This window comes from Penaeus vannamei, chromosome 12 (genome assembly GCF_042767895.1).
Source record: "Penaeus vannamei isolate JL-2024 chromosome 12, ASM4276789v1, whole genome shotgun sequence".
NCBI lineage: Eukaryota > Metazoa > Arthropoda > Malacostraca > Decapoda > Penaeidae > Penaeus > Penaeus vannamei.
In genome coordinates, this window is record NC_091560.1 from 10,065,210 (window position 1) to 10,089,460 (window position 24,251).

General features: G+C 44.6%; 1 protein-coding gene across 1 annotated transcript in view; it reads right to left on the bottom strand.

Annotated features, from left to right (window-relative positions):
• The window catches only part of Kul (Kuzbanian-like), a 371,538-nt gene that overhangs the window by 9,266 nt on the left and 338,021 nt on the right, over positions 1 to 24,251 (bottom strand). Inside the window, exons 3-13 of the mRNA XM_070127848.1 lie at positions 9,868 to 9,986; positions 8,767 to 9,742; positions 7,407 to 7,552; positions 4,986 to 5,172; positions 4,305 to 4,404; positions 3,871 to 4,046; positions 3,404 to 3,683; positions 3,063 to 3,194; positions 2,749 to 2,912; positions 2,214 to 2,328; positions 1,814 to 1,948 (exon numbers count right to left, since the gene is read on the bottom strand). Coding sequence (XP_069983949.1) covers positions 1,814 to 1,948; positions 2,214 to 2,328; positions 2,749 to 2,912; positions 3,063 to 3,194; positions 3,404 to 3,683; positions 3,871 to 4,046; positions 4,305 to 4,404; positions 4,986 to 5,172; positions 7,407 to 7,552; positions 8,767 to 9,742; positions 9,868 to 9,986 — 2,530 coding nt within the window. The remainder of the gene's footprint in view (positions 1 to 1,813; positions 1,949 to 2,213; positions 2,329 to 2,748; positions 2,913 to 3,062; positions 3,195 to 3,403; positions 3,684 to 3,870; positions 4,047 to 4,304; positions 4,405 to 4,985; positions 5,173 to 7,406; positions 7,553 to 8,766; positions 9,743 to 9,867; positions 9,987 to 24,251) is intronic.

Genomic DNA, 24,251 nt, shown 5'->3' on the forward strand with positions numbered 1-24,251 from the left:
TTGAGCTCGAGAGCATATGAAAGCGAGGTCCAAGCCGCTTGGAGGCTTTAGAAGATATCTCCGAAGCACGAGCGCCACCAGCCAGCCAGCAAGGTCGTACTGACTGCCCAGGTCGTGGGAGTCGTCGTGCTTTCATCCCTCTGCGCCCTTTCCCCCCTTTCGCATCACAGCTCAGACAAACCGATGTGCAAGGAGGCTACACTTCTCAGCTTTTGGGTTTCGTGTTTTCGTTTTGGGAGACTGCGAATGTCAGGGTGGTTCTGAAAAGTTCTTACGATTTTTTTTGTCTACTGCATGCAGATATTAAAACATCACATTTAGATCATGTTATTCTCTCGTGGCGTCTGCAAGGCCCAAAGAGGTGTGAAAACTGGAGGAAGGGGGCGTGTTAACAGCAGGTAAATACTGACATTACGCGATGTGGCCGCACAATCGGGTCTTTCAGCTGAGTGAGTGGCACTGTTCGCCGATGGCTTTTCGCGCTTCGTGGGCGTGCGTTACGATACAGCGGTGCAATTGAGTTTTGGAAAGTGTTCATTTTTAGTTTCTTTCTCTGATGACGTGGTGGCACGAAGCATTGGGCGTGAGGAAATGAGAAAGAGAGAGAGAGAGAGACAGCGACGTTGCTGGGTGGGCTGGTGCCAAGGGTTGCGGGCCAGACAGAACCCTACCCATGAGGGGCGTCGCCACTTGGCTCTCACACTTAGGCGAGGCCCGGTGTTCCTGGTAGTAGTAGGAAGAGTAGGAGTAGGAGGGCTCAAGGTCCACCTTGTAAGTTGGATCCATGGTGCAGATACCAATCAAGGGCATCTGGAAAGGCGGATGCTTGAGAACAAGACTCAAGAGTTCAAAAGCTGAAGATTAACAAAGGAAAGGGGGAAAGGACACGGGAGTTTTCTGAAAGAATGCTAAGAAAAAAAGAGAGGTTGATTAATGCAAGGTTATCATCTAGGCCGTGAGCGAGGACAAAAAACGAGACGTGAGGGTCAGAGAACATCTCGGGAGACGAGGACGAAGGGCACGAAGAAGCGACCAGGTGGACTTGGTCGCCTCTCAACACAACACACGGAGACACTACATTCTAGGAGGGACAAACGGTCACTCCGAGGGCGGACAACTCTAAAAGTATATGACTCAGAGGAATAGGGTATTCAAAACATATCACGTTAATAAAAGAAGTAATATTGAGAAGGCTGAGTTCAGTTAGAGCAAGCTTTCTATATCTTGATTAGGACTGAAGTTAGTGACCGGATTTCACCATGCCAACATGCACAAGGAAGTTAAGGATTGTACTGAATATCATTTGAACTTCAGACACAATGAAGAAGAGATTAGTATGTAAAGTAAACATATTTAAGACATGCTCCCATTTTGTCTGTCTTCTCATGCAACTTTTAGTTTAGGACATCGATTTTTTTCATGTAAGTATAAACTAAACCACCCTCTTTTAGTAATATCTAAAACACCTCACATGCTCTATACTTTGGGTTAGAAAATTTAAGAGGTTAGCTTTGTACATATCAAACAGCAATAATGAGAATATATTTTAAAAGTCCACTTGCCTGCTCTATGCATTTCAAGGGGGGGTGTTATTTTCTACTCCAGTTAGTTGTATTTCTTAAGAGTGATTTCAAAGCCGATCAAACATACTACCATACATACAAACTTACATTACCGAAGACTCACACACCCGCGCATTACAACCATCCACTCCCGCACACCCAAACCAACCTAACCAACACCCACCTACCCACACATACCCAAAACCTACACGCCCACCCATGCCCACAAAACTCCCCCTCACTGTACTCACCAATAGCACCAGGACGGCCAGCACGACGAAGAGGACGGCATACCAGTGTTTGACAATCCACCGCTGGAGGTTCGCTAAGGACTCGTCGCTTAGCAAGAGCTTCCGAAGCGTTGCCAAGGGCCCTGAGGGATCCACCTGGGAGAAGGAAGGGATTTTGTTTTGTTATACGTGTCTTCTTTATGTTATTTTCGACTAATCTATACCTTTACATCAGTTTTTAAATTATGGAAAATTCACAGTACGGCGACGTTTTAAACCGTACTATACCTCAATCTCACTTCCAAAAAGAACTAATCAATCCTGATTCAAATCGGATTATCATTAAAACAAAAACACGAAAAGCGAGCAAGTGTCATCCTCAAAACAAGAAAATGACACACGCACACACAGACGAACGCACCTCTCGACATTTCTTGAAGACGTCGCAGTAGCCCTTGTAGTCGTTGCAAGGAGTGCCCGCCTTAGCGTACATGTCGGGGATGTCGTACGGAGGCACATTCCACTCGAAGGAAGACCTGGCAAGAATCACAACAAATCAGTGAAATGCAGAAGTAGGAGAGGTATATGAGGGCCAGCAATGGATACTCAAAATGGTGACATTATTATCTCTCTTGGGACAGCTAATACTATTACTATTATTTCCACTGCTGCGACAAGAATCAGTACACCACTTTTACTAATACTGCTTCTGCTACTACTACAGCAAATACTGCTGCTGCTACAACTTTAACTAATGCTGAGACTACTAAATGTAAAATTAATGTATAAAGTAGCATGTCCAAAGAAAAAGCTGAAGTGGCAAAATAAAATAAATGAAACATAAACACTTTGAAACAAGTCAACAAAATTCCATCAAAAAGAGTAACACAATGAGAGACAGACAGCCTTCAAAGAGATTTTTAAAATCTACAGCGACAAGAAAAGCAGTCACTCACAGGCATTGTTGGTTCTCCCCGGGAAGCTTGCAACAGAGCTCGCAAGACTTGGTGATTAGATCTCCGTGATTCCTCTTGCACTGGCAGGACTCCAGCCCGTAAGCCAGGCAGATGGAACCCGTGCATTCCCCCTTGTAGCACACGAACTCTTCGTTGCAGATCGTCTGTGGAAAAAGGGGTGTGGACCGTCACTTTACTCTATTTATATGTGGTGGTGTACGTAAAAACAAATTGTTAGAATGATCCCTTGGAGTAACAGGCTGATACATCTAACAATAAAAATGAAAGGCATTCACATATCCCTCCGAGACTACCTTATTAGGCTTGTTGGTGGAGGGCGGGCACTGCGGGACACGGCCGTTGCAGTAGGACGAGTCGCGGCAACCGTTGTCGTCTCGGCACTTGTCGCCCTTCTTCAGGTGGCAGTTCTGTGTGCAGCACGGACCCTGAGGAGAAGCACGCGGGGTCAAGAAATGCATATTTGCATGGGGTATTCTTACGTTCAATGAGCGCTTTCGTTTCGTGCCGGGATCCGACTTGGTAGGAAAAATCCTGGCAATTTATTTACTAAGCTAATGCCCTTTACTACCTACAGGCTTGTGATATTACAATAGTTAAATAATAAAACTATTACGGTAAACACTACGACAACCACCTGCGAGGGCGAGCAGATCTTGTTGGGCCTGAGGGTGCACGGCGTCTCCCCCTTCCCCGGACTGGACTTCATCGGGAAGCAGCACGCCTCCTCGCAGTCCTCCTCCCAGCCGCAGTCGCACTCCTCCCCCTTCTCCACCACCCCGTTGCCGCAGATGGCCGCTTGAGGCGCTGTGAAGCAGCCCTTGACGTCGCGCGCCTTCGAGTTGAGGACGCTGTTGATCTGCTGCAGCGAGCACGGCGAGAACTTATTGTTGTTTCTTTTGTCTCCTGAAGTCGCTCTGAAAAAAGAGAAGGAGAATAAGCGACCATTCACATCGTTACTACAGCAGCGTGACATAAACAAATCCACACATCTCATATATTTCTACTAAAGAACTTTTCCTCCTCCTCGCAGCCAGTCCGTCCCATGACGACATCCCGTCCCCTTGCCTCTATCTCCTTCTCCCTCTCCCCGCGGTGCCTTACCTGGCGAACATGATGTAGTTCCCGTCCTCGCCGCCAGGGGTGCATCGCTTGTTGGACTCGGGGTCGTGCGGACTGCCGAAGTTGTGGCCGATCTCGTGCGCCAGAGTCACGTGGCTCACCGCCGGAGGCACGTGCTTGCCGTAGTTCAGGAGCGTCACGATGCCCGTGTTGAGGCTCTGCAAGCCAGTGGATGTTAGGACTTTTGTCTTGCCTTCCCTTTCCCAGAGTACTTAGTCTATCAAACCCATTTTAATACAAAAGTGCATCTGGCAAGTCTCACTAGTTAATCCAAAAGACAACAACGCTAAACCCACCTCCACTCGTAACTCTTTCTCTCTTACCCTCTCTTTCATTCTCTGCCCCCCTTCTCTCCCTCTCTCTCTCGCACGAACATACTCATCAACACACACTTCTTCGAGAAGGGAACGTGTTACCTTGAGACTTCCTCGGTAGTGGCCGTTCTTCTCGCACACTCCTCCGGCGTTCTTCAGGTCGCCGGTCCACGCCAAGCCCAGGGTTCCGCCTTCGAAGTCCCTGCCGTGAGTGAGGGAATATTTTCGGTTAAAATTGTCTTAGCATTGCCATTATTGTCTAGGTATTATATTCATTATCACTATTATTATTATTATAATTTGTTAACTTTCTTATTATTTATTTATTATTTGGTTTATTATGTCTTAACCTAAAGTCAACCTAAAATAAGCCGTTATAAAAAAAAAAAAAAAAAAAAAATACATTAATAAACATCACGGAAAACAAGTTAATGATAACAAGCAGAAGTGATGATATACAGAGCCTTGAAATATGTATATGCTCTTCCTCCTTGAACCCCTCCCTCCTCCTGCTCCCCCTCCCTCAACCCCACCCCTACTAATGATACTCTTTCTTCTCCTTCTCCTTCTTCTTCTTCTCCTCCTCCCCATCCCCTTCCCCCTCTTCCATCTCCTTCCCCTCCCAACCATCCTCCTCCTCCTCCCCTTCCCCTTCCCATCCTCCTCCTCCTCCCCTTCCCCTTCCCATCCTCCTCCTCCTCCCCTTCCCCTCCCCATCCCCCTCCCCGCCCCGCCCCTCCCCATCCCCCTCCCATCCCCTCCCCTCCTCCTCCCGAGTCTCACCTGTACGTAAACATGTAGGCGAGGCAGAAGGCGTCGTAGTCCTCCTCCGAGAAGAGCTCCAGGAACTTCTCGACGCCGTAGTTGCCCGGGAAGCGGTAGGTCGGGTCCTTCAGAGCCTCCGGCGTGTGGATCTTGATCCTTTTGATCATGAAGCCGATGTCGTCCGCCTTGTTGTCCAGGTCGAAGTCTGGGGAGGCAGGGTAATGATAATGATAATGATGATGATGGTGGTAATTACAATGATAATGGTAATAACAACAGTAACAATAACAACCAAAAATAATAGCAAGAATAATAAAGATAATGAAAATAACAATACCGATACTAATAATAAGAGCAATGACAACGAGGAGCAAAAGAACAACAACCATGACAACAGCAATGACATAACGCGGCTAAACATTAAAAAAAAGAAACAGCATCAAGACTGACACCAACGCCCCCCCCCTTCCCATTTCATTTGCGAAAGTGCACGGATCGCAATTTTTCCCACAGCTGACTCTCTCCCCTTGATGCTCCGGCTGACCCTCCTCTGCAACGGGACCCGCGACCTCTGACTGACAGCTGAACACGGCTGACATTGGAAGGCAGAGAGAGGAGAGGAGAGGAAGGGGGAAGAAGGAGAGAGAGGGAGGGGGAGGTGGAGGGGGGGAGAGAAAGGGGGAAGAAGGAGAGAGAGAGAGGGAGGGGGGGAGGAGAGGAAGGGGAAAGGGGAGGAGAAGGAGAGAGAGGGAGAGCGGGAGGGAGGGAGGAAGGGAGAGACGGGGGAAAAGGGAGGGAGAAGAGGGAAGAAGGGGTGGAAGAGGGAGAAGAAGAGGGAGGGAGGGAAAGACGGGGAAGGAGAGAAAAGGAAGGAGAAGAGGAGAAGGAGAGGGAAGGGGAGAAGGAAGGAGAGTAAGAGACAGAGACGGAGAGGGAAGGAAGGAAGGAGGGAGGGAGGAAGGAAAGGTGGAAGGAAGGGCGGGAGGGAGGAAGAAAAACAGACAGACAGAAAGACAAAGTATCCACGTGAAACGTGATACATAAAAAGTCCAAATATCTATAAAATCAAGGAGAGAGAGAAAAAAAAACATTGTAAACAGCAACGCAAGAAACCTGCCAGCGCTCATGAGACTTTTCGCCGCAATATAATTAATTTTTGCGACGAAATCTTTCCATCTGCACAAAACAAATCTAATTTTGGAACAAACCCGACAAGGACGTGCATTAAAGCAATTCCCTTTAAATGATGTGATGCCTGTTAGTTTTTTCGTGTTTTAAATTATGATCTTACTGCATGTCAATAGCTATTTTAAAAGTTTGTAAATAGGCCGGCACACTGTCACTTATACCATTAAACGTGATAAACTACAATATGCTTTTTCTCCTTTAATGAGACAAAGTTAAATCCAATGCAACCTATTTTTGGACTATAAATTCTTAACGAGCGAAACAGACTGCTAAGTACACGAGAACTGGAGTTTATTATTGATCGTCGTCAAGTTTGTTTACTTTTATGTACATATGCGCACACGGGTTTACACACACACGAATGCCTACACACATACAAAAAAAAAGAAAAGAAAAGAAAAAAAAAAACGCAAACACATGCTCTCTCTCTCTCTCTCTCTGTGGGCGTGTGTGTGTATACATAACTATGTATATCTATATATTTATTCATATACTTACACACACACACACACACACATACACAGATACACACGTATATATATCCATCTATCCATTTATGTTTGCATGTACGTATCTATATTGAGCGTGTTCTCTAATATGCCACCTACAGTAATCCACAAATAAAAGCTTGTGGCCTATTTCAGAATACAATTGACTGCTACATACAATTGTATAAGCGGCTATGGATTTTATTTTCCACAATCAAGATTATCCTATTCCATGATACAAATAGAAAAATATATATATCCGCGTCCTATGTTATTTCTGTAATACGAAGGTACGGCCTACCATTTTTCATCCAGGTATATAAAACGCATATGGTTAAATAACAAAAATAACTAGAGCAATTATCAAGTCTCAGAATAAAACTGCTCTTATGAAAAAATAGTCTTTTAGGAAACCGAAAAAACCGCCAGAAATAAAAGCCACCACCGCCTACAACATCCGGGTCTTTGTGATGGCGAGTGGCGGGAAAAAAAGGCTCCGCCCACGAATTTCGCACACGGCCTTACAAGTGTGTATTATACTAGTCTTTATTTTTTTCACTCTCTTTTACTCTTTATTCTTTCCATTCTCCTCTCTCCCTCCTACTGTCCCTCTCCGTTCCTCTCATTCTTCCTTCACAATTCAGGTGATTGATAAAGACACTAACGTAATCAGTCTGATGTCCATTCAATCAACCAATCAAGTTTGTCTGCCTGTCTATCTGCCTATTCCTCTTTATCCATCTCTTGCTTCCGTCCTACCCACCTGTAACCGTGTAGATGCTGTTGACTCGCTGGACGTGGCGTGTGATGGCCTCGATGCAGGCTTCCTCGGACCCGATTTTCTCGTAGAAGAGGTGGTCCGCCTGCAGGTACAGCATGCACGTGGTCTTCTTCGGGTCGACGCCGGAGCTAAGGGGAGGCGGGAGGTTAGGGAGGTTTATCGTGCATTTCTTATCGGTATTATCATTTTATCGCCTGGTTTAGCGATATTTGTGGTGTCTGTTGTGGATTCTTTTTATCTGTATCATCATTTTATCTTCTGGTTTAGCGATATTTGTGGTGTCTGTCGTGTATTTTTTTTTTATCTGTATTACCATTTCATCTCCTGGTTTAGCGATGTGTGTGGTGTGTTTTGTATTTTTTTTTTGTCTGTATCATCATTTTATCTTTTGGTTTAGTAATATTTGTGATATAATTGTTTATGAAATTCAATAAGGAACTTTTGCTACTTCAGAAATGATTTGCTGGGTCAGCTTTAAGTAAGGAAGTGCAGTTACCTGCCTAAAACAGAAATGAAAATGAACTCAGGTAAGGAATAAACTCCAATTCCACATTCATATTACATTAATTTCAATATAAAGATACGAGATACAGGGCTGTCATGTTCTAGCATATTTACATGTTGGATTGAACTACAATTTCGCCATTTGCATTGTGCACTGTGATTTAATGAATGTTAAACTGCTGCCACGTGTCCAAAAGTGGAAATGGAAAAATGGTCGTACACGCTGCGCATACATGTTTGACAGCTGGCCAACGTATACATGCTCTGGGACATGCAAAGGTCCAGGCTGGACCATGCATGCCTGTGTATAAACATGCAAGCATACATACATACATGATTACTTACATATATGCATATATATGTGTGTGTGTGTGTGTGTGTGTGTGTGTGTGTGTGTGTGTGTGTGTGTGTGTGTGTGTGTGTGTGTGTGTGTGTGTGTGTGTGTGTGTGTGTGTGTGTGTGTGTGTGTGTGTGTGTGTGTGTGTGTGTGTGTGTGTGTGTGTGTGTGTGTGTGTGTGTGTGTGTGTATGTGTGTGTGTGTGTGTGTGTGTGTGTGTGTGTGTGTGTGTGTGTGTGTGTGTGTGTGTGTGTGTGTCTATATATATATATATATATATATATATATATATATATATATATATATATATATACATATATATATATATATATATATACACATATATATATATATATATATATATATATATATATATATATATATATATATATATTTACATACATATGTATATATATGCACACACTCTCTCTCTGGGTCTGCTTCTGCGTGTTTAATGAAGCACAGCGACCATTCCGGAGGCGGGGAAGCCGCCGCGCTCACCGTTTCTTCCTGGCGCTTCTTCTGGGCCAAGGGTGACCGAAGTCTGGAAGCTCTTGCGAAGCGCCGTCCGCCCTCCGTCGAGTGTCGTTCCACGCCCTCGGGAGCGCGTGGTCGTCCCTCCCGCCCGTGGGCTCGTACACCAGCTCGAAGTCCAGCTGGCGGCGGTCGTCGTGGGCGCGGTGGTCGTCGGCCTCCGAGGTGGACGAGGCGTTTGGGGTCGACGCTGAGGAGGGGGAGGGGGAGGGGGAAGGGGAAGCTTCGAGGGGAGGAAGGGTGGTTGTGTGAGCACCGTCGGGGCCCGGGCTGCCCGCGGCCGCCCGGGAGAGTTTGAACTGACTTACAAAAGACGATTGCTTGTTATCAAAAGTAAATTTCTTTGTGGGTGAATCTCTATGACGGCTAGCTTGGCCTTGAGGCGCTGCGGGGGCGGGGGCGCGGCTCAGGGGGGAGGGGGAGGCAGGGGAAGGGGCAGAGGAAGAGGGGGAGGAGGTAGCAGGTGCACTGGAGTAGCCGCGGTGGGTGTGGGGATCACTAGTGGAATCGTATAAACTTTTACTACTTGTCACAGCCTTATGTTTGGGATTCAAACCGTGCGGCTTGGGCGACGGAGCGGCGCCTCCCCCCCGGGCCGGCGCCGCACTGGACGAAATGGAAGAATGAGGCGAAGGCCTTGATGTCCCGAGAGTGTCTTGTGCAGGCAGCCTCTCTGGACCCGCGGGGGCACCCAGGGGGTCGCGGTGGGTCGGAGCCCCCCAGGGGGTGTGGACGCGGCCCCGGGAGTGCAGCTGCTGCGAGGCACACCGTGAGAGCGTCGGGTGGGCCACGTCCGACGCCTTGTACATCACCGAATGGAATTCCGGTTGGTCCAGGTACCTGCTGGCCGGCTCTAGGTAGTAGAGCTCGTTGGGCGTGGCCACGTGGCCGTCGAAGAGGCCCTCCTTCGTAACCACGCCTTGAACTTCCGCTAGGTCGTCGTCTGGGGAATCGGCACAAAAAAACCGTTAAAGTTGCCTACTTATTTACAGAACACTAAAAAGACGCACAATCCAAAAATCACCACAGAAATCTTTCACATTTAAATGCACAAACAAACACACTTACCTTCCAGTCTCCCCGAGTATATTTTACCGACGTCGAAGTCGACAACGCCGTTTGAGGATTCGAACACAACATCCTCAGCGAAAATGGACGTATCGCGACGCAGCCGGAGTTTGAACAATCTGCAAGACAAACGGTCTCATATTAGTGACAATGAATTATGGCTCAGCAGTCTGCAATCCTGTGCAATTAGGAGCATCAATGGAGACAAATTAATAATTGTAATAGTTATAAATTACTGCATGAGTAATGAAAGGAGGTAAGATGATGGCACAAGGACGCCATAAAATTTAATAACGCTTGTAATTACGATTAAAAAAAAAAAGATGACATTATTTTTTTCCCTAACGTCGAAGCTACGATATAATCTCCCTCAAAATTTATCTCTGTTTCGTCTCTTCCTCCTCCTCGTCTTCTCCTTTCTCCTCCTATTCCTTTCCTCCTCAATCCGGCCAAGATCTCATAGCAGGGAAATACCCAAAGAGGCTTAGGTCTTCCTTCCTTGCTTCCGCCAAGCTGCCTCTTCCACCACATGCTGACTCCTCCTGCCGCGTCTGCCACTTTCCTTCCATGGTTCGGATTAAAAAATAAAAAATAAAATAAAATAGAATACGATAATATATATATAAAAAAAAATAATACGAAGAAAAGGGGAAAAAAGAAGGAAATCGGAACAAAGTGTAAATTGCTATTCGTTGTTCTTTTTTCTTCTTCTTTTATTTGCTCTTAACGCAATAAAAGGTCGGAGAAATGCACGTAAAAAAACACACGAAGAGAAAATAAATAAAGAATAACGACTAAATCCCCCCCCCCCCACCCCAACAGATCATGCATCCCGGGGCCTTGCGCACGACGGCAAAACAGAGCACGAATGACGAGTAACCCGATATCTCGCCGTGCAAAATCGCAAAAGGGTCCGAAAAAGGCCTCTCATCTCTCTTGCAAGCGGGCGCGCCGGCGAGGACGAAAGAGCCGGGGATACCTAACACCAGCATGCAGCGCTACAGCATTACCTGCAATATCCCGCGGACAATAAAATCCTCCGCCAGAGAGTCCCTTTGCACCGCCATCCTTCCGGTTCTAAAAGAGGGAGTGAGACACGAGAGAGTCCGTGTCTGGTGTTTTTTTTAAGCACTTTATCAATGCTTGGAGAAGAGATTTTTGTCGTCCCTCTCTCTCTCTCTCTTTCTTTCGCTTTTCTGCTTTCTGGATTACGTTTTTCAGATCTATTTTTTTCTCTATTTGCATTCGAAGGTGTTTTCTTTGTATTTCTTTTTTAAAGATTTTACTCACTTTTTGGGGACAGTTTTCATCTTTTCCTCTGTCCTTGACCTCCTATCGCTTTCTCTCTCTATCTTCCTCCCTTTTCTCTCTCCATCTCTCTCTATCTTCCTCCCTTTTCTCTCTCCATCTCTCCCTATCACCCTCCCTTTTTCTCTCTCCATCTCTCTTCATCTGCCTCCCAATTTCTCTCTCCATCTTCCTCCCAATTTCTCTCTCCATCTTCCTCCTCCCACTTTCTCTCTCTCCCACGTTTCTTTTACTTCAAGCTCGTTGCCTGAACACACACATTTTTCCCTCCTCTCTGCTGGAAACACTGGCTCGCTGGCTGTAAAATACTGAGCCAATACAGCGGCCGCCTCACTGACGTATCGGTAACTACGCCGAATGTATTTCGCGTTTCCACTCGGCATTCGCGAGCGCAGCCGAGCGCGTTTCCGGCGCTGTGCGGAGTAAACATTTGAATAAAGGCAATGCAATTAAGTCCGGCGAGTTTCGCGACACATTCGCAAACGTCTACTGGTTGTGCTTTGGATTTTTTTTTCTCGAGACCGAATGTTTGTGCGTATACACTCACACCCACAACCAACCCCATACACAATCACACACTCTCACTCACACATATTTTATATAAATAAATAAATAAATAAATAAATACATACATACATACTTACATACATACATACATACATAAATAAATATATACATATATTATATATATATATATATATATATATATATATATATATATATATATATATATAAGCACATACACATACATACATGCATACATACATACAAACACACACACATACTCGCACGCACACTTAAACACACACACAATGTATATGTGTGTGTGTGTGTGTGTGTGTGTGTGTGTGTGTGTTTGTGTGTGTGTGTGTGTGTGTGTGTGTGTGTGTGTGTGTGTGTGTGTGTGTGTGTGTGTGTGTGTGTGTGTGTGTGTGTGTGTGTGTGTGTGTGTGTGTGTGTGTGTGCGCGCGCGCGCGCGCGTGTATGCATGACCATACACACGGTATACATGCCCAGTATTTTTTCTTCTTTTTTGTTCAATACATCCTCATAATTCCCGCACGCATTCACAAATGCCTTTGCGTCCATTCTACCCGCGCGCGTGCTTGCGTGTTCCCACAAAGGAGCGCCGAAAATTCCGCCCCAACAAACATCAAACAACAATAAACTGAAGAGAGAAAAATAATAAACAGATCCAAAAAAGGATTCACGTAATCTAGAGAAACAACAAGCTGCCAAATTCAATTTCCAACTTCCACGCGGGATCCTGGGCGGGAAAACGATCTTTACTCCCGCTTCCGTCTCCTGGTCCCGGATGTAGAAAGACGGAACGAGAGAGAGAGAGAGAAGGAGAGAGAGAAAAAAGAAGAAAGGAAGAAATAAAGAAAGAGAGAAAGAAATAAAACTCAACTGGAAAAATAAAAATAAATTAATTCAAAGAGAAAGAAACGAGGGGAAGAAAACGAAGAGATAAAGCGAGGGATAGAAAGATCACATCGGGTTGTGAATCGCCCGGGAATGTTGGGTTTCTCGGAGTTGCTAAAAAAAAGGGATATATTTTCTTCCGAGGAAATTAGTGGAGTTCCTTAACCTTTTGTTAAAAATGAGAGAGAGAGAAAGGAGAGAAGAGCAAAATGCGTGTGTGTGTGTGGGGGGGGGGGGGGTAAAGAGGGAGGGAGAGAGGGAGGAGGCAAGGGAGCGAAGGGGAGGAGGAAGAAAGAGGAGAAAGAAGAGAGGAAGGAGGCAAGGGGAAGGGTGAAAGGATGGAAGCAAGGGAGGGAGGGTGAGAGGGAAGGGAGAAATGTAAGAAGCAAGGAAGGGAAGAGTAGATGGAGGAAGCATAAAGGAGAAGAGGATACGGAGGAGAAGCAAGAAGGGGAAGACGAGAGGGAGGAGACAAAGAAGGGAAAAGGAGAGGGAGGAAGCAAAGAGGAGAAGAAAACGGAGGAAGCAAGGAAGCGAGAAGGAGAGAGAGAGGAGGAAGGAAGGAGGGAGGAGGAAAGAAGAAGGAGGGAGAGAGGAGGAAGGAGGGAGAGGGAAATAAGCAAGGAGGAATGCCAAGAAACGTACACGCAAAAAACGTTCATCAACAAAGAGAGTTTTGTGTTCCGCACATGCCAGTCTTCACGGCTTTTTATATATATCTTGACGTGGAAATGAATAACCGAAGAGATGATTTTTTTTTTTCATCAGGGGGAGGGAGAGGTTGTGGAGGGGGGGGGGTAGTAAAGAGGAGAAGGAAGAGGACAGAAAGGAGGAGAGAGGGAGGAAATAAAAACGGAAGGAAGGGAGGAAGGTAAAGCGGAAGGAAGAAAGACCACAAAGGAGAGGCATAAGAAAGAAAAGAGAACAAATAATAATAATAATAAATGAATAAAAATAAATAAAAGGAGATACCACTTGCGAAGACGAGAAGGAAGATTTTTTTAAAAAGGAATAAGTGAAAATATACCGAATAATAAAAAGTGAAAAGTAAAAAATGGAAACGACGAAGGGAAGGAAAGAGCAGTGAAAGGAGAATACGAAGAAAGAAGAAGGGAAAAAGTAAAAACAAGAAGAATGAAAAAGAATGAAAAAGGGAAAAGAAGGAAAAAAGGGAAAAGAAGAAGAAGAAGAAGAAGAAGAAGAAGAAGAAGAAAACAAGAAGAAAAAACAAGCAAAAAAAAAGGGGGGGGGGGATGGACCAAAGAAAGGAAAACAAAAGGAAACGCGAGAGGGACCGGCCATAAGCCCAGTCATCCGCCGAGGGTCCACGACAAAGGAGCTGGCGTCCCTCATCACAAGCCCAGGTGAACAAATAGATCAATATACGTATCTTCAGTGACGTTATACGCGGATTCGTCTCTCTCTCTCTCTGTCTGTCTCTGTCTCTCTCTCTCTCTGTCTCTGTCTCCGTCTGTCTCTGTCTGTCTCTATCTCTGTCTGTCTCTGTCTCTCTCTGCGCCTTTTTGCTTCCTTTTGGTCTCCTCTCTGTCTCTCCTCCTTCTGGTCTTTTTGTCTTCCCCTTTCTCTCTTACTCTCTCCTTTTTTTTTTCTTTTTTTTTTTCTTTTTTTTGTATTCAAATTTTCACTCTCTCCTCTCCCCTCCTTCTGTTTCCCTTTTATATTTTCCTTCGCCACCTCGTGTTATTTTACTTTCCTCTCCTCCCTCCTTCTTACCTTCTCCCCTTTTCCGCCCTTTCCCCCCTTATACCCCCCCCCCCCCCCCCTGACCCTAGATATGCGGTCAAGCGATAGGTCAAATTGACTAAGGTATTCCATTGGTTAATTAATTTGGATTCAGTGCGTGTGACACTTCGCGCCGAGCTCGAGGAAGGTGGAAGAAGAGGAGGAGGAGGAGGAGGAGATGGAGGAGGAGGAGAAGGACGAGGAGGAGGGGGAGAAGGAGGAGGAGGAGGAGGAGAGGGGGAGGAAGAGGAAGAGGGGGAGAAGAAGGAGAAAGAGGCGGAGGAGGAAGGAGGAAGAGGTGGAGGAGGGGGGAGAGGAGGAGGACGAGGAGGAGAAAGAGAGGGAGGGGGAGGAGGAGGAGGAGAACGAGGGGGAGGAGGAGGAGAAAGAGGGGAAGGAGGAGGAAGGGAAGGAGGAGGAGGAGGAAGAGGAGGTGGAGGAGGAGGAAGGGATAAGAATAGAAGGAGCACTTTATCACTGCGAGTTTTACATCAGTTATCCAGCTTACGATTGTTCGCATTTCCAATCACCAATCCCACATTTCACAATCAACCCATCACGTGATGTATGCGATCTCCTATGTCATTGAATATTCTTGCCACACACGCACTTACGCACGCACTACCGAACTTGCAAGTATACACACTAAAAAAGTTATACGATAACTTAGCTATAGTAAACCGGACCATCTGAACCCAGTCCTTCTCCCGTATTGAAACAACTAAGAACACCTAGGTAAGAATATCTAGGGAAGAACGTCTATGCAAGAACATGTAGGGAAGAACAAAGGAAGAACTAGGTAAGAACATCTAGGGAAGAAGAACTAGATAATAACATCTTGGGAAGAAGAAAACAGGAAAAAGAACTAGGTAAGAACATCTAGGGAAGAAGAACTAGATAATAACATCTTGGGAAGAAGAAAAAAGGAAAAAGAACTAGGTAAGAACATCTTGGGAAGAAGAACTAGATAATAACATCTTGGGAAGAAGAAAAAAGGAAAAAGAACTAGATAAGAACATCTAGGGAAGAGAACTAGATAATAACATCTTGGGAAGAAGAAAACAGGAAAAAGAACTAGATAAGAACATCTAGGGAAGAAGAACTAGATAATAACATCTTGGGAAGAAGAAAACAGGAAAAAGAACTAGGTAAGAACATCTAGGGAAGAAGAACTAGGTAAGAACATCTAGGGAAGAAGAACTAGATAATAACATCTTGGGAAGAAGAACTAGGCAAGATGAACACACAAAACCGCTCACATGTTTAGAGTACGTGCAAGTCGACGTCTTCAAGCCCTATATCCGGCTGTTGCAACCTCTCACGAAGGACAATTTGCTGATGTTGCAACTTTTCTTTCCCGTAATCTGCTTATTAATATAGTACCCGGAAGATAAGAACAGGGGAAAAAATAAAGAGAAAAAATAAATAATAGAAATAAGAGAGGAGAACAAGATGTGTGAAAAAGAAAATGAAAGAAGAAAGTAGAAAGGGAACAAAAAAGGTAAAACAAAAAAGTTTGCAAAAAAGGAAAGAGGCAAAAAGAAAAGAAAAGAAAGAAAAAATATAGATAGAAAGATAGAGAGAGAAGAAAGATTATTTACCCTACTTTCATTCTTCACTCTACCACATCTACCTTATCTTTGCTCTACTGTAGTGTCGTAGCGACCCCCCCCCCCTTCTTGCTCACAGCGGGGGTTGCGTGGAAGGAGAGAGAAGGAAGTTGAAGAGAAGGAAAAGACAGAAGAGGAGGAAGAGGAAGAGGAGGAGACGGAGGCGGAGGCGGAGAGGGAGGAGGAGGAGGAGGAGAAAGAAAGGGAGAGGAAGGAGGAGGAGGAAGGAGGACGATGAAGAGAAGGAAGAAGAAATATAGGCGGAGAAGGAGAAAAGGAAAGGAGAAGATTAAGAAATTAAGAAAGAGAAGAGATAGAGGGAGGGAGGGAGGGAGGGAAGGGAGAGGGAGAGGGAGAGGGAGAGGGAGGGGGAGAGGGAGGAGAGAGAGAGAGAGAGAGAGAGAGAGAGAGAGAGAGAGAGAGAGAGAGAGAGAGAGAGAGAGAGAGAGAGAGAGAGAGAGAGAGAGGGAGAGAGAAGGAGGGAGGGAGAGAGGGAGGGAGGGAGGGAGGGAGGGGGAGAGAGAGAGGGTGAGGGAGAGGGAGAAGGAGAGGGAGAGAGAGAGAGAGAGAGAGAGAGAGAGAGAGAGAGAGAGAGAGAGAGAGAGAGAGAGAGAGAGAGAGAGAGAGAGAGAGAGAGAGAGAGAGAGAGAGAGAGAGAGAGAGAGAGAGAGAGCGAGAGAGAGAGAGAGAGAGAGAGAGAGAGAGAGAGAGAGAGAGAGAGAGAGAGAGAGAGAGAGAGAGAGAGAGAGAGAGAGAGAGAGAGAGAGAGAGAGAGAGAGAGAGAGAGGGAGGGAGGGAGGGAGGGAGGGAGGAGAGAGGGAGGGAGGGAGGGAGGGAGGGAGGGAGAGAGAGAGAGAGAGAGAGAGAGAGAGAGAGAGAGAGAGAGAGAGAGAGAGAGAGAGAGAGAGAGAGAGAGAGAGAGAGAGAGAGAGAGAGAGAGAGAGAGAGAGAGAGAGAGAGAGAGAGAGAGAGAGAGAAGAGAGAGAGATCCAAACGCTCGTATACTGTCAAGGCAAAACAATCTATTGTCTTGACAGTCGAAGCTCTAGAATCTCGACGGAGAGAGGAAGACAGTGCTAAGCCACATTCCCACTACATTCTCACACACACACACACACACACATACACACACATACACACACACACACACACACACACACACACACACACACACACACACACATTCGCGCGAGGGAGAGCTGTGTACACTGCAATTTCCAATAAAAGGAAAAGAAGTAAGACTTGGTACGAAATAAAATGTGTGTGTGGGGAAGGGGGGAGGGGTGTCGAAAGAGGGAAAAGAGGAGAAAGAGAAAATAGAATAATAAATGTGAGGGGAAAGTGAAAGACTGAGGGCGTAATCCGATGAGGGCTTTTGTGAAAGGAGGGGACGGGAAGGGAGAGGAACGAGGGAGAAGGTAAGGAAAGGGAGAGGGAAAAAAAGGGGGATGAGGGGAAGGAAAGGGAGGGGAAAAGGGAGATGAGGGGAAGAGGAAAAGGGGGAGAGGGAAGGGAAAGGGAAGGGAGGGGAAGGGAAAGATTGAGGAAGGAGAGAAAGGGAAGGGAGGGGGAGGGAAGGCAGATGATGCGAGGGAAAGGGAGGGGACGGGAAGGGAAAGTATGAGGAAGAAAAGGAGAGGGCGGAAGGGAGGGGAAAGGAGGGAAAGGAAGACCAAGAAGACGATGAAAAATTCTTGCGATCAGAAGAGAGGGGAGGCAAAGGGTGAGAAAGGGAAACAAGTGAAGGTAGAGAAAGTGGAAGAGAGGGAGATAGGAAGAGAAATATACAAGGAAAAAAAGGAATAGAAGTCTCACAATGGAACACACAAACACACACACACACAAGTTATCTGCTGAATATACAATACGTATTTTTGTATGAAGGGCGTGAATAATAATAATAATAATAATAATAATAATAATAATAATAATAATAATAATAATAATAATAATAATAAAATGTTTAGTGGCATACATTGTATAGCGATTATTTATTTTACATGCCTTTTGATAGCAATATAAAAGTTCATGTTTATCCAAGCTAAATTGGAACCGATTCCAGGATTTCATAATTACATGTAATCCCGTTTCCTGAAAGCTTGTCTTTGTATGAGCTTTTACTTCGTTAAACATAAGCATCATTTTTATCTGTTGAATATGTATCTATCTTTTTAATCTTTGACTTTCTATTCCTAACAGCTTTCCATCCTTTTCTCTAATAATTATCATCTTTTCTCCCTCTGTTTCTCCTCTCTGAATCCATATTTCTCCCTTTCCCTTTCCCCCTCTCTCTGTCTCTCCCTTTTTCTCTCTCCTTTCTCTTACTCCTTCTGCTTAAATCCTTTTATTATTTCCCCTTCATACCAGCTCTTTCTCCCCTTTCCCCCTTTGGATCTCCCTTCTCCTTCCTTACCTCTCCCCCTCTTTTTCCCTTCCTCCTTCCTTGCCCGTTCTCCTTATCTCTTTTCCTTTCTTCCCCTTTTCTTCTCCCCCTTGCCCTTCATTCATCCTTCCACTGTTCACCTCCCCTTTCTTTCCTTTTCCCTCTTCCCTTCCCCTTCCTTCCTCTTTCCCCTGTTCCTCCTTCTTTCTGTTTTTTACTCCCTCTGTTTACCTCTCCTCTCTCCTTCCCCTTCCCTTTCTCTCCCACTCTTTCTTTCCTTTTCCCTCTTCCCACTTCCCTTCTCCCTTCCTCTTCCCACTGTACCTCCCTCTCCCTTCCTGTCCTCTCCCTGTACCTCCCTCTCCTCTACCCTCTCTCCCTTCCCCTTCCCTTCCTCCCTCTCCCTCTCTCCCTCTCCCACTTTCACGTGCAGCTAAAACTTTGCTCTCCCCCCACCCCCACCCCCCACCCCCCACCCCCACTTTTAGCCACCCCGAAGATGATGGTGACTGTGATGCATCTTCGCTCCGAGGTCTTCTTTTGAACTTTGTGGAGGCGTCAGCAAAGTCACTGTTCACCTTGGATTCACTAATTACAAATCCAGTTTCTCTCTCTTTGTCCCTTTTCTTTTAGTTCTTTATCCCTTCCGCCCTCTACTTCATCAATGGTCTCTTCTCTCTTCGATCATCTTTCTATTTGTATCTATCTTTCCAGTGATACAGGTTTTGTATTCTTTATTGTTAAGATTGCAACACATCTTTTAATGATCAACTCACAACTTTATAACACCTAATCCCAACCTGTCACACGCACGCACACGCACGCACGCACACGCACCCACGCACGCACACGCACACACACACACACCCACGCACATATTTTCGTCTCAACCGTTTGTATGCTCTCGGCAAAAAGGATTATAAATAAAATGAATAGAGACACCAGGGTAACAGAACAGCATCATAAAGGATTGAGAATAGGAGCTGCAGGACCTCGGCGACGCGACCAATCCTTGTAATAAAGGAAAGGAAGGGGAATCCTGGCGCCGACCTCTGACACCGGGGAGGCTTAACTGGTATAAAAAAAAGAAAAAAAGAAAAAGAAAAAAGGAAAAACTGTTGGGTAGGATGCCGACACACTGTTTTTTTTCCCGTGCTCGATTTATCGTTTTTATATCTTACTCTTTATTTATTTTTTAAACTTACATTCTCTCCTCTTCGTTTCATCTGTTATCTCTCATCTCCCCTCCTTTTTCTCTTTCTCTCTCCTCCTCCCTATTTCCATCTACTCTCTTTCTTAAACTTTTCTCGTCTCTCCTTAACATCGCATCACCAAAGTGTCTCTTTCTTTTCTTTCCATCCGTTATCTCTTCTCTCCCCTCCCCTTTTCTCTATCTCTCTTCTCCTCCCTATTTCCACTATTTCTCTTTCCTTAACCTCTTCTCGTCTCTCCTTAACATCGTATCATCAAAGTGTCTCTCTTTCTTTTCTTTTCATCTGTTATCTCTTCTCTCCCCTCCCCTTTTCTCTATCTCTTTACTCCTCCCTATTTACTCTCTTTCCTTAACCTCTTCTCGTCTCTCCTTAACATCGTATCATCAAAAGTGTTTCTTTTCATCTCTCTCTTCCCTCCCCTCCCTTTTTTATCTCTTTACTCCTCACTATTTACTCTCTTTCCTCACCTCTTTTCGTCTCTCCTTAACATCGTATCATCAAAGTGTCTCTCTTTTCTTTTCATCTTTCTCTTCCCTCCCCTCCCCTTTTTTATCTCTTTACTCCTCCCTATTTACTCTCTTTCTTAACCTTTTCTCGTCTCTCCATAATATCGTATCACCAAAGTGTCCTTCTTTCTCTTTTCTTTTCATGTTATCTCATCTCTCCCCTCCCCTTTTCTTTATCTCTCTTCTCCTCTCTTTCTTAACCTTTTCTCGTCTCTCCTTAACATCGCATCACCAGTGTCTCTCTTTCTCTTTTCTTTTCATCTATTTTCTCTTCTCTCCCCTCCCTTTTCTCTTTCTCTCTACTTCTCCTATTTACTCTCTTTCCTTAACCTCTTCTCATCTCTCCTTACCATCGTATCACCAGTGTCTCTCTTTCTCTTCTTTTCATCTGTTATCTCATCTCTCCCCTCCCCTTTTCTCTCTCTTCTCCTCTCTTTCTTATCCTTTTCTCGTCTCTCCTTAACATCGCATCACCAGTGTCTCTCTTTCTCCCTTTAATCTCCAAAATCGAAGACTGTGATATGTGCTTCAACCGGTGCTGATAATGGCGGCCCAGGGTGAATTAGGGAAATGGCGAAGAGGGAGAGAAGGGGGGGGGAGGGAGGGGCGTGCCAATGGGGGGTGAGTCTTATGAGTATATTTATGAGGTAGGGGAGCCATAAGAGCTCATGGATCACCTCATAACATATGGCAATTACGAATAAGAAAAGTATATATAATCTTTTTTTCTTGGCTTGTACACGCTTTTTCATTCTCTCCATATTCCCCCCCCCCCCGTTTTTTCCAATGTTTATACTATTACCTTTTCACTATCTTATTCACCTAATCCTTCCATTTCTTGCTCTCCTCTTTCGTTCTCTTCGCTCTCTTAATTCTTCTTTCTCCTCGTCTCCCTCCCTCCCGTTCCAGCGCCAGACGGCTGTAATGGCGGCCGGATGCTACAGATGGCGCCCTGGCTGGTCTTGCGTCTCCGGCGGGGCTTACGTGATAAGAGTTAGTGCTGTTACGTCTTTCTTTTCTTTGGGTTATTATTTTTTTCTAAGTAACCCCTTTTTTTACTGTTCTATACCCATTTTCCTTTCGTCTGACCCTTGCTGCCTCGCTCTCTCTCTCTCCCTCTCTCCCTCTCTCCGTTTTCTTTTAAATGATTTGCCATCTTGAAAATACCGTGGATTATGAGCCGTGGCTTATTTAATTGAAGTTTAAATATGATTTATATAAGGGTATGCGATAATGGCGACGCATTCGAGGCAGATCGTATTAATCATTGTATGAATAGCGCTCAAAATCTTTCTGAGGACGCAGAGGTTGAGGCTTATACAGCGGACTAACGGTTTTCTCTCTTTTTCTCCTTAGTCTCCTCCTCTTTGTCTCTTTCTCTCCCTCTTCCTCCTTTATCCCAACCCTCCTCTGTCTATCTATCTATTCATCTGTCTGCCTCCTCTCCTCCCCCCTCCCTCTCTCTTTTTCTAGCTCCCTCCCCTTCTTCTCTCTCTCTCTCTCCCCCTCTCATTCTCTCTCTCCCCCCCTCTCATTCTCTCTCTCTCCCCCTCTCATTCTCTCCCACCCTCTCCTCTCTCTCCTCTCCTCCTCCTCTCTCTCTCCCCCCCTCTCTTCTCTCTCTCTCTCTCTCTCTCTCTCTCCCTTCTCTTCTCTCTCTCTCTCTCTCTCTCTCCCCTCTCTCTCTCTCTCTCTCTCTCCCCTCTCTCTCTCTCCCCCCCTCTCCCTCTCATCGCATGTTACAGAGGCATCCCGCCAAGACCTTCGAACCGACGAACAGCGCCAAAGTTTCTCCTGGCGGCCGTTCTCGGTACCAGCATGAAAATGAGTCACCTGCGCCCTGTTCGAAGCGGTGCCGGAGGCCATCAGCTGGGTCCATGTGGGTACAGAATATGGGATAAGGAAAAAGGAAAGGAAGAAGATGGCGTGGGGGGCGGCGAGAAAATAAAGGGGAAAATGAAGAAAGACGGAGAGAATTGTAAGAATAAGAGTGGAGTAAGGAGATTGACGAAGAATTGATGGGAGAAAGAGAAAGTGAAAGAAAGAGAAAGAGAAAGACAAAGAGAAAAAGAATAAGAGAAAGATAGAGAAAGAGAGGAGAGGCAGTGAAAGTAGGGAAAATGAAGAAAGACGGAGAGAATTGTAAGAATAAGAGTGGAGTAAGGAGATTGACGAAGAATTGATGGGAGAAAGAGAAAGTGAAAGAAAGAGAAAGAGAGAAAGAGAGAGAGGGAGAGGCAGGAAAGAGGGGAAAATGAAGGAAGAGAGGTGGGAATTACAAGAATAAGAGTGGAGTAAGGAGATGATGAAGAATTGAGAAAGAGAGAGAAATAGAAAGAAAGAGAAAGAGAGAAAGAAAGAGAAAGAATAAGAAAAAAGATAGAGAAAGAGAGAGAGAAAGAGGGGAAAATGAAGAAAGAAAGGAGAGAATTACAATAACACAGGAGTAAGGAGATTGACGAAGAATTGATGGGAGATGGATGGGAAGAGGACTCACGACCTGGATTGGAAATACATGAAAAATAACGCGAAAATGATGGCAGAGAAGGCGAAAAAAAACAAGGTAGAGAAACCTGTTTTCCTACGCTCCCCTTCCCCCCAAAAAAATGAGATAAAGAGAAACCACACATACATACATACATACATACATACATACATACATACATACACACACACACACACACAAAAAAAAACAAAAAAACACAAAAAAAAAAAAAAAAAATCCCCCTCCCCTCTTAAAAAACAAAGTAAAATTCATTAATAAAAAATAACAAGAAAACAAAGCGAGGGAGAGAGAGAGGGGAAAAAATCAGGCAACTGGAGGGAAAACATCAAGTTGGGCGTAATTAAAAGTGGATAAATCTGATTATCTGATTACTGACTGTGGCCGCGGAGGCTAAATTCCCTCATTAGGACTCGAGGACGCTTTGCCTTTTGTGTCAAAAAATAATTATGTCCCAAAACAAAAAAAATAAAAACAAAAAAACAAACAAAAACAAGTGAACCACGGCCGTCAGTCTCGTCAACAAAATACAAAAAAATAATAATAAAAAATAAAATAAAGATGAAAGGAGAAAGAAGATGAGAAGAACAGGCAATGAGGAAGAGAAGAAAAACGATAAGGAAAGAGAAAGACTGAGGAAAGAAACGCAGAATATAGAAATATAAATAGAGAGAGAAAGAGAGAGAGAAAATAATAATGACTAATGAATAAATGAATAGATTATGATAATGATAATGATGCTGATGATGATAATGATAAAGATAATGATAATAATAATGATAATAACAATAATAAAAACAAAAACATTATCAATAAAAACAATACAAATACTGACAAAAATAACAAAAAAATAAAACGATACGAACAACAACGACAACAATAAAATCAAGGAAACAGAGCAACGCCAAAAATGACAGAAGAGGAAAAGCAGAAACGAAGAGCGTTAAACAGAGAATTATCAGGGATCTTGAGACTGACTCCCCCCCCCGCCGCGCCCGACACTTTAGAGGGAGGGAGGAGGGAGGAGGAGGGAGGGAGGAGAGAGGGAGGGAGAGGGAGGGAGAGAGAGAGAGAGAGGGAGAGAGAGAGAGAGAGAGAGAGAGAGAGAGAGAGAGAGAGAGAGAGAGAGAGAGAGAGAAAAGACACCCAAAGAGAGAGAGAGAGAGAGAGCCATCCATGAAGAGAGAGAGAGAGAGAGAGAGAAAGAGAGAGAGAGAGAGAGAGAGAGAGATGGCGAAAGAGAGAGATGGCGAAAGAGAAAGATAGCGAAAGAGAAAGATAGCGAAAGAGAAAGAGGGAGAGGCAGGAAAGAGGGGAAATAAAATATATACGTTGTTGACACTAATGGCCTACCTAATGACTGTGATAAACAGAGGATAAAAATAAGGTGAGAGGAGCCTGATGAGAACAGGAATAACTGAGGAGGAAGGAGGGACGAAAAGGGACATGAAAGAGAAGGGAAACATGTTTTTGGACGCAATTATCTAGGAATATATATATATATATATATATATATATATATATATATATATATATATATACATATATATATACATATACATGTATACATATACATGTATACATATACATGTATACATTTACATATACATATATACATATATACATATATACATATATGCACATACATACATACACACACATATATACATATATATACATGTTTATATATAA